Genomic DNA, 11,184 nt, shown 5'->3' on the forward strand with positions numbered 1-11,184 from the left:
GACTTTCCTGGCTTTGGGGACATATAAAAATCCTAATTGGCTGCAGAGGTCAGAAAATGATGAGACACTTTTCTCTCTCTTTGCTCTCCATTCTTCAAAATGGTTCAAAATATATTTTAGATTAGGGAAAGTTGTTGGTTATGGACTACTATTTTCAAGCAGTCTCTTCATCTTGTCTAATGACCTTCTTTCTGATATCCATGCTGTCAATGGGAAAAGAGAGGTAAGCTTTCTGTCCGTTTCCTTATGGAAGGGCCTAGAACAGAATGTAAAAGCAGGAAAGCAAGGATATGGACAAACATGGTAGGGGTTTCCACACAGAGAAACAAAACTGATGTGGGAGGACATCAGCCCATGGTTCTCCATGTAACCACTCATTGACACAAGCAGGAAGTCAAAGACAAGGAATGCAAACATCTTGCAATATTTAGACCAGAAGGTACTTTTGAAATGTCATTGCACTTCCTCAATTTTTTTTTGGTTGGGAATTTTCTTCTTCACTATTTCTAGCCATTTGTACTTGGGTCATGGGGATAAACAAGTGAATGCAGAGCAGGGGCATGCAGAGAATGCCCCTGTCCTCAAGGTGGATGCATTAAACCACATTCCTAACAAAATGGGGGAAGAAAGTGATGAAACAACAGTAAAGGAGAAATAAGAATAACATGATCCTAGTCCTATAGCAATGGGCAATACTAAGTGCATGTATTTATACATGTTACAAATTCACAACTTCCTAGGGAAAAAATTATGGAGATTCTTGAATATTCCTTCAGAATGGTACAGTATCGCTTTTAGACAGACCTTCAGACTATCCATCTGAGCATGAGAGTTTCTCAGAAACAGAGGGAAGAGGAGTGGAAACAGTCTGCACCACAGAAATGAAATTCTGGAAATACTACTATTACTGAGATAAAGGGATAGCAATATAATGTAAATAAACAATTTGTAAGAGTTTTGAAAGCAAGCTCCCATCTGTTCTGGATACACAAAAATGCTACAGAAGGGACTATAATTTACAGCATAAATGGCAGTTACTGTTAACCTCAATTTAACAGGAGAAAGAAGACTGCTATACATGTCAAACATCAAAGCATTATATAAATGACCCACAAAGGGCAGGAAATCAAGACACAGAAATAACCTGGTATGAGTTATTGCACAAGGGAGCTGTGGCCAGAAGCCAGTGTACACAGGTATGTCTGATACACTTTGTTAAACCAGTGTTGAAACTTACTCTGTGGTAAATAAAATACAATAATTCCCCAAAGTCTTCACATCTTCTAAAAAATAAAAACCAACAACTTTTAAATATTTAATATAGTAATGAGTCTGCCAATAATCCGTATTCATTCTGTAGCAGCTGCTGTGAATCACAATGTTTCTCACTCACATACACAGAATGGGAAAAAAGGCTATTTGGGAACACGGGCCCTCTCCAGCAGGGCTGTGTGAGTAGTGTGGCACTTGGAACAGCATTTCAGTGATTTCAGAGCACAAGTTCCCCTCAAAGTCACGGCGCAGACAAAATAATTTAAACCACCATCACAGATGTGGGATTCCTTTTCTAAATGGATAGGTGATGAGAGCTGTATTACAGACATCAGAAAGAGTGATTTCGTTCTGCTAGTTGAGGGAAAAGAACATTTTCCAGTTCTTCAGCAGAAATATACTTGCTGCAATCATTAGGATGAAATAGGTCTTAGCCTTAGAAAAATAGACTGACTACAGGGATGTGCATTTTGGCCTCTTTCATAGAGGTGGCTATTTTCTTGCAGTTACCTGGGAAGGGGAAAGAAAGGCAGGCTTTCATGCATGACGTGGAACCACAGATAATAGAGACTGATTTATTGAATGAAGATTCTTATTATACATTAGAATTATTTTCTTTTCTTTATTAAACAATTATTTTCCTCTTAATGCAATTGTTGCTATTTTCCTGTTGATTTGTGTTACTGCAGGGTAACTGTTGTTGAATTTAACAGGTTTGCTTGAAGGTTATTCCTTGGGAGGCTGTACAAAAACCTTTAAAGGATGCAAAGGGCATTTGTACATGGTGAAAAAATTGAAAACACAATGCTGCTAAAATACAAAGGGTATACTTGCTCATCAGTGACAAGCAGAAGTTTTGCAGCAATGTGGCTCATCTGGCAGGACAAAGGTTTGATTGGGTTCCATCCCCATACTGTCAAAAGTTAAAACTACAAAAAGAATGCATGTAAAAAGAGAAATTTTCTCCTGTGTTTCAAACAAATGCTTGGATCTGTTTCCACAGAGTTAGGGGGAAGTTTTTTGTAAGCATTTATGTGAAAAAGTTTCTTAAATGCTACCCAGTGTTGTGACAGTCTCCACCATGTGTTAGAAACTGACAATACTGATGGCCTGCATGAGCATACAAGGCTCTCCAGCCTGTCTGAGACAGTCACAAATACCTTTTAAGTGTCATGAGGAATCATGTAGGAGGAGGTTGGGATACTTTCATCTAAAAATAGGGAGCACCTAGTTTAAGAAAAAATATTAATTTACAAATCTGTTTCTTTGGTTTGAAGTTATGAAACAATGCAGTTGCTCAAGCATCCTTTTCCACCACATCCCTGCACCTACTGGGACACCTTTACAGCAATGAGAGAACCTGATCTCAGAGGCTGCTGATCAGTGGCATGAAGTCCAGTTGGAGGCCAGTAACTAGCAGCGTATGCGAGGGGTTGATTCTGGGCCCAGTCCTGTTTAACATCTTTATTAGTGATCTGGATGATGGGGCAGAGAGTATCCTCAGCAGGTTTGCTGATGACACCAAACTGGGACCAGTGGCTCATTCATCAGAGCATCATGCTGCCATGCAGAGGAACCTCAACAAGGTGGAGGAATGCACTGACAGGAACCTCATGAAGGTCAACAAGGGGAAGTACAAAGTCCTACACCCAGGGAAAAACAACCCCAGGCACCAATACATGCAGGGGAACAATCAGCTGGAAAGCAGCTTGGCAGGAAAGATCATAAAGGCCCTGGTGGACACTAGGTTGATCATGAGCCAGCAACATGCCCTTGTGGCAAAGGAGCCTAATGGAAATATGGGCTGCATTAGACAAAGTATTGCCAGCAGGTCTAGGTAGGGGATCCCTCTCCTCTGCTCAGCACTGGTGATGACACACCTGGAGTGCTGTGTCCACTTCTGGGCTCTGTGTGATAGTGTGATTCTATGTTAATCGCTTGTCAGTAAAGATTGGTACTATCTTTGTCTCCACATATGATTTCCACTCACACACAAAGACTCTTATCTTTATTATGACAGGGCCATATATAAAACTTCCAGATTCTTCCAAATCTAAATTATTTCCGTTTCCATGTTTACTGTCAGTACAGAAGAACACATTTGAATCCATGGCTTTATCAGTAAATTGGCAATGTGCTTTCAGGACCTTACATATTTAAACACGTGTTGCTTCTAATCCAAATGTGCAAGAGTTTGCTCAAAAATAAATACTGCTGGAGTTTCATTAGGCTACCATATTTCATCTTAAATTACATTTGTTTAGGGACACACCTAGCATTCCAATGAACAATAACAGATGTGACTGTTTTGGGTAAGTACCAGTCACCAGATAAATACAAATTCCTAGAGGATGCTTTCATCAAAACACACATTTTGTTGTTTAACAGTAGATTATCACTGACAGTAACAGGCTGCTGCTAACTGCCCGTTAAATCTTTTGACATACATAGCTGCTGAGTGCTGAACCTCTTCGTGTGTGGCATCTAATACCTGGAAGTTACTGAAGCTGCATGTTTCTGCTACAACATATACACACATACATTGTGTTGAGTAGGAAGATGCCTGTCATAACTCATTACATGAGACCAAACTTCAAGTCAGACTTAAAAAGGGGGCTTGTGAAAGCTTACTGGATATTTTGCTTCATGGCTAGAAGGGTCAGAGGAGAAAGGTGGGGAAACTGTCTTATAAAGGGGAATATAGGCATAGGGGAAAGCATTGGAAATGACTAAGGGGTGATGGTGGTGGGGAAGATAGGTGGCCCCTGCTCTGAGCAGGGAGGGTGGGGAAGTTGCCTGGACTAGCCTCCATTCACAGGACAGACACAAGATGCTGGGAAGAGGAGGTATAAGAGAACATAACTTCAAGCTCTCACAGAGGTGTCAGCAGAGCAGTCAAAAGCTGCCAGAAGTAACCAATGGCAGCCTTATAAAAGGAAACTGGTACATTCACAAGATGAAAGCGCATGATTTTTAAAGACCATCCCATATTACTGAGAAACATAAGAGTTTCTGAAAGACATATTTCTGTGCTGTAATACCTTTATCAAGTAATTCACACAAGATACTCCTTTTAGTACAAGATGCCATTTCTCCCAAACATCTTGACAGTGAGAAATCATCACCTGACTCTGAAATGGCTGATGCAGTCCCAGTGCTTTCTTATCAGCACTAGAAAGTTCATGCGTTAGACTAAGAAAAAAAACTGATTCAGAGAAACAGTGATAAAAAAGATCAAAGCAGCAGTTAGATAAATGACCAGTGAAAATTAGGTGCAGGTATGTCTCTGCCGTTTCTTTCTTTTACGAACAAAAGAAGCCAAATTCTGTAGCAGAAGATATGTACAGCTTTATTTTAATAGGTCATGGTGATGACACCAACAAAGTGTATTAGTACAGCTAATTTATATAATAATAGTAACTGCACCTGCACAGACAACAATTTGAATACTCTAATATTTATATAGAGACAAAAATTTGAATACTCTAATATTTATATATTTGCTTAATTTATATTAAAACCCTTAACATTGTCAGAGTGCTGTAAGTTGGCATCTACATAAATGAAAGCTAAGCCCACTACTATGTAACATGCTTATGTAAAGGAGACAGGCTCACAGATATTGTCTATACAATTAAGAAGAGCAATACACATTTTGGTCAAGAAAGATATTTTTTAGATTACATTAACTAAAAATGCAACAATTGTTTTATCAAAAAAGTAGAGCTAAAATAAAAAATATGTAGAAAGAATCACTCTGCATTGCAGTTCTATCCTGAAACTTCAGCACTTTGGTGCAGTATTTACTATATATCTTTTATCTTTAATGCAACATAAAGCAATGATCTTTAGAAACAGTCCTTAGTTTCAAGACCTGACTCTCTGTTCTGTGAATTTAGGAGTACCTCAGCTGGAAGAAAAATCAGTCACATAAAACCTGAATCCAAATTTTTTTGAAACCTTGGAGCTATGCTCTTGGCTCCCCTAAAGAGCACATATAAATGCATGCTCAGATTTCTGAAAGCACATCAAGAACATTATTTAGGTTACATGGCAAACAAATTACACTGAAGGTAAGACTCAAAAGAGCTTGGAAATTTTATTGCTGCAGAACTTACTCTCTGGGAAAAAAGAAGAGAGAATTCTACTGACACATACTTAAAAAAAAAAATCCACAGTGTTTGCTGGGTGTGTGGAAAAGGAAGGGAGTAAAGCTGATGGTGGGAAAAAACAAGTGCAGTATCTCATAACAAGGGACTTCGTTATCACAGCCAATAGTAATAGGCTATTATGCGTGGACATTTAGGATACAGGCAAGCACAGCATTAGAAAAAAAAATGCAGTCCAGGTTTTGCATTCACTTCAGTCAATTGATGTTTGTTTGATACACTTCCACTGGGAATGTAATACTGGGAACCCATTATTACAATGCCCACCTTACAACACTACACACAATCATAGGTTTTCTGTCACGTTGCTGTTCACAACCCCTTTTCTTCCTGAAGCAGGTACTGAGTGGCTAGTACACTAACAAATAATGAGGTGCAACAGGAGCAGATCTAAACAGCCAAATGGTGGGTGCTGAGACCTGATACCCTGCAGTATATGTATCTGAAGGCTACTACTGCAGTTTATCTGTAACCTGGTTCCAAGGAGCAATGCTCATTGGTGGCTGGAAGGCACCAGGTGCATTCCTAGAGTGCATCCTTGGGCTTACTTGCTTACTTATGATTTACTTCTGTTGTATCCACACATAACTGAATTCTCTATAAAGATACTATTTTTTCTAACAATTAGGGTACCTTTATGAAGTGCAATTTGCTGCCATGGATACTCTAGCTATTTCTGAATTAACTAGCTCAGGTAGCAGATACTCAGGCCCTTGCTTGGATATACAGCAAGAAAATATGAAAGTATGTTTCATTCTCTGGTTAATTCTTGCACAGACTCCAAGGGAAATCTCTGTCTTTGAGTGCTGGGATGATAACAGCTTCTTCTCTCATGAACCACCAAAAACATTTACCTTATTGAATAAGAAAAAGAGCAAAGGAGTGGAAAGACAAGATAAAGAAAAGTTTGGGACTCAGAAGACTTAGGCTCTGATGTGAAACTGTCTCCAGTTCTGTTTGACTTCACTATAACTGTGGGGAATTCTTTTCCTGCATTATTTTGTTGTAAACTAGCTTGTTGGAGCTATTGCTGACATTGAATAAGTACACTTCACTGTTAATTTGGACACCTCAAAGAAGTGTGACCTGGAAATGGATCCATTTTATGCTTTTGGGCAGCTTTTGTTTACCCATGATAAGGATGTTTGGGGCTGGGGACAGTCTTCAGTAATTCGAATATGATATTTTATTTGCCTGGTTATGCAGGCTTTTCAGAAAAAGCTGGGGTTGTTCAACTTAGTTCCATTCAGTTCTACTCCAATAAAAATCTAATAGACTTTTAGGATAAATAAACTATGAGATCAGTCAGCCAGCAGGATTTACACCATGCCAGACCCAGAAGTATAAGAACTGTAGGCATTCTGAGAACTTGTGACACCTGTGGTCATAAGTGGTTAATAAAGTTGAAAGAGAAATCTGTGCTGCTCTACTATCACATAACCTACACCTCTGCAGAACAGCTCTCTATCCACCTATGAATAACTTGCAACCTTTATGTATGATCTCAAATTTGACCTAGAAAGGAAAGACAGGATTTGGGTCTTTGTTCCATTAATCCCAGACAAAGTGGAAATATTTTGTAGTTCTGCTGCTTTCTTGATAAGGCCAGAAAATGACCAGACCAAATGGACTGTGTAAACTGACACTGAGAAATAATGAAGTAGTTCTTGTGCAGTGTGATATACCTTTGTTCCTGGAGCTTTTCCAAGCTTTTTTCTTTACAGAAACAAACATAACCAACAATTGCATAATAAAGGAATCCACTTCAGTGTCATGATCCCCTCTGGAATGTGAAGTGATACTGTTTTACACTACTTAGTTTAGAAAAACATATACTTTATATCCTTCAATAAGACATACAACCATGTGATGTTTCATCACAGTAACATGGTGGCGCTTTGTGATGCTATAAAAAGATTATTAGTTACTCATTTATGAAATCTCTGTTCCTGTCAGCAAGCAGATACCAGATTTAACCTGACTTAAAGTTAATTTTCTAAATGGAGAACATGTGTCTCTACTATGCCTTGTGTTGGCCTAATTATCATTAATTAATTCTCGTCTTGGTTATGTTGTTGAAAAAAAAGTAGTTTTTTGCAGAATCTTTACTTTGTGTGGATTTTAAGGAGAGAGAACAAAAACATTAGGTAGATTTTAAAATAAGCTTTCCAGCATAACTGAGTTATTTCTGGTTATTCTGGCAGTTCAGCTAACTGCATTTTAACATCTAACATTTGACATTTGACTAAGCAACAAAGATCTCATTCAGTCTTTAGGCAAAACTCTACTTTGGTCATTGACACTTAACGAGAACTGCACAACTGGGTCATTAATACAATTCCCAACTGTTGGGAAAACACATATATGTCTTCCTCCACAGCACAAAGCCAAACTTGGAAAAAGTTGCCCTAGCAACTTTGGTACAGGTCTGTATGTGACACTTTGCTTTTGCTTCATTTTTCTGGTGACTCAGATGCACTGAGACATACATACATATAGTGTCTTAAGATTATTATATACCAGATGAGAAGCATTTTCTAGAACCCAAAGCAAAAAAACAGCTTATTGATTTAAATCTATAATAGTTGGATTGTTGAGATTTGTTTGTGCTTTCCAACTATGCTGGGCAGAATAAAGAATAATTCTGTCTATAAAATATTAATGGCACTCATTCTTCAGGCAAGAACACAGTAATAACTGGCATTTTCTTTTATGTAGATGGTTATATTACTAATGTCCCTCAGTTATTTTGCTCTAAGTTGAGACCACCCCCTTGTTATTAACTCACAGCCGGCATTCAAATTGTCCTTCGCATAAACTTTGCCTGCCTCTGGCAAGAAGATAGGAGAAATGCCTTTTCTGAAATCATCAAACAAGTACTTTTCAAAAAATAAATTGAGTATTGCAGCCATTTTTAGTTTCTGAAATAAATGCAGCTTTCAGCCAATGTATCAAATTAGTATACATAGGGAAAACCTCAAAGAGAGCATATTTTAAATACGGTACTTGTTAAAGTGCTGTTAACGGGCATTTGAATTGGCATGTTAAACTGAATTAAAATGCAACAGCATCCGGACATAGGACTAATTCTTGTAAAGGTATTCTCTAAAGACTGATGTAGGAAGTAAGCCACCAGAACGAACTTGCTGATCATGTTACTCTATTTTGTTCTTTAGCCATTTTTTGCTTAATGTTAAATATGCATTCTTGCTAGACTGATCTCTCATTCTAGAAATTATGGGTTTCAGTGAGGGAAAAGGAAGGTAGAATTACATTAAAACAGTGCTTCAGTGTACATACACTGATAAAACAACTTTGAAAAAGAAATATAGCAATTGTGTTTTTCCCCATCCCTTCCTTTCCATACAACTACTGTATAATACCTTGTACAGTATTTCAAACCTCTAAAAAGCTAATGACATTTTTCTCTATTCCTTCTCTTCTTTTGCTGTTATTTCATGACAATAATAAGTGTCTTTCACATAATAATAATAGTAATAACAGTAAAAGTACTTACAGGTTCTGGACTAAAATCAAACATTACAGGGCCTTTAGATTATGGGCCATTTTCATAAGCCAGAGTCTAAACTGAAAAACATACATTTCTCTAGGTTTACACTGACATAATTTAGATGGGAATCAGATGCTGTTCTATAACTATAAGCCCAATTATGTCAATCAAATATATCTTCAGGAAGCTAGAAAGCTACATAAAACTTTATAATCCTGCTAATATTAATATATAATTAGTTAATAAGCCTTACAGAGGGGAAGTAATTTAAAAAATTGTAGTGCTAACTGTACTGCATTTTAAAGACTCATGTCACTTACATAAAGGTGCACCTAACTGAGGTTTTTTGAACTGATGTTGCACTACCACTTTACTTCAGAGCAAGCTTAGTAATGCATTCAGAAGCTGCAAACAGACAAGTTCAGAGAGAGAAATCACAAGTCCATTATGTATATGAAGTCATTTGTCATCATGGATATTTTATGAGAATTTTATGAAGCTGTAACAGATGGCAAAACTTTTACTTGGGCTAAAAAGAATTTATGTTTCAAAAAGTAGCTCTATTTGATTTCATCAAATACATTTTCCACATAGGAAGGGATTACAAAACATCTTAGTCTCCTGACTTTCAAAAGCTCTTTGACGTGTAATATTTTGTCAGAAAATGTTGACATAGAGTCAAAGCCAGCTGAGTAGAATCAGATTATGCAGAAAATGATGCATGGAATCTTAATCTATAAGAAAATCTGGATGATTTTGTAAAATGTTGTAAAATAAAAGATGGAATAAAACCATGGAAATCAGGATTTGTATCCTCTTATAAAAGAAATGTATTTTTCTCATAAAAAGGAGAATAATCAGTTCTCAGTAAACACTTCCAGTCTTTGGATGTAGTACTCTATCCCTAGTAACATGGATATTAACAAAATGTGATTTAGTTCAATTAATGTAGCTGCTATTCAGCAGCATATTCCATAAAGATGGCTGTATGCATTCCTGAGCTTCCACCAATATAAATTCTTCTGTCTAAATCCTCTTAGGAGATTGGAACCATTTTTTCCTGTGATGCTGTGTTTGTTTCAGAAACTTTTCCCATACTTTCCCCAGCTCTAATAGTTGATAGAATGGCTTGTGAAATAGAGATTAAATGGGAGACTTAGACGTGCCAAAATAGTCCAACATCACTTCCCAAACTGGTTCTACCATGGGCAGACTTCCTCATATCTACTCCTCTCTAGAAGATGTACTATGATTTCCCTCATCCTTGTATGTCAAACATCTTGCAGTTTAGAAGACACACAGAATCTTTTGTGTTAAAGGCTTCAATATCATGTTTAACAAGAGCATCTAGTGATGAACCCTGGAAAAATGAATGCACCCACTAGAAAGAAATTAAAATCAGGTAGCAATAATTGAAAACAAAACTAGATTGTAGACTGAGGGCAGGGAAGAGGGAGTTAAAATAAAAGGAAGGATTCCTAACATACTGGCAATGGCAAATCCATCTCCTTTAAAGCCTCCGTGGATAGCTGCAATACTGCTTTGTGGCACAAATAGTCCAGAGGTGTGAAGCCACTCAAAGGTGTACTCTCTGGTGCACAACCCACAGAAGAGCAAAACCATGACCTAACTCAGAATACCGTTAAATATACAAAGCAATCTTGAAACTTCTGAACTTTGCAAAGGGGAGGATGACTATTCACTTCTAGAAACTTCAGTGTGTGTGTTTTTACTAGAATGAGAAAATGATAGGTTTTTTCCCTAAAACAAGATCTGTCTTCATTATTTTGGCTTTTCTTAACCCGACTTAGCAATTAAATTGAAACACAAGCATTGACTTAGCAACCACTCAAAGCAAAATCAACCTGACTGCACACATTCTCACTACTTCCCCCCGAGAGAAATTGCAGCATAGAAAAACTACTCTCCTTGGGATTTGTGTACAAAGTAATGTTATGGCAGAGAGAGATAACCAATTTAGAAGTGAAAGTAGCCATAGTACTGCCTTCTAAATGCCCAGCTCCACTTGGACCAATGCACACTAGGAATATTCCTGTATTGCTGTTCTCTGCCTGCACTCTTAAGGACCACAGCAGCCGCACGGAGACAGGTCAAGTACCTCTGCCTCACGCTGTGCCGTGCAGAACAGGTGTTACGCTATTTTAGCATTTTGTTTAAAACTCTTCTTCTTGATTGTTACTGTCACAGCCTCTTTGTAACAGAATTCAGCAG

At 37.7% G+C, this 11,184-nt stretch overlaps 1 protein-coding gene across 1 annotated transcript in view; it reads left to right on the forward strand.

Annotated features, from left to right (window-relative positions):
• The first annotated feature begins 2,660 nt into the window (after positions 1-2,660).
• The window catches only part of LOC104538517, a 45,504-nt gene continuing 36,980 nt past the window's right edge, over positions 2,661-11,184 (forward strand). The window contains exons 1-2 of the mRNA XM_010181750.1: positions 2,661-3,090; positions 6,070-6,185. Coding sequence (XP_010180052.1) covers positions 2,661-3,090; positions 6,070-6,185 — 546 coding nt within the window. The remainder of the gene's footprint in view (positions 3,091-6,069; positions 6,186-11,184) is intronic.

The sequence above is a fragment of the Mesitornis unicolor genome, unplaced genomic scaffold, assembly GCF_000695765.1.
Source record: "Mesitornis unicolor isolate BGI_N332 unplaced genomic scaffold, ASM69576v1 scaffold1873, whole genome shotgun sequence".
Classification (NCBI taxonomy): domain Eukaryota; kingdom Metazoa; phylum Chordata; class Aves; order Mesitornithiformes; family Mesitornithidae; genus Mesitornis; species Mesitornis unicolor.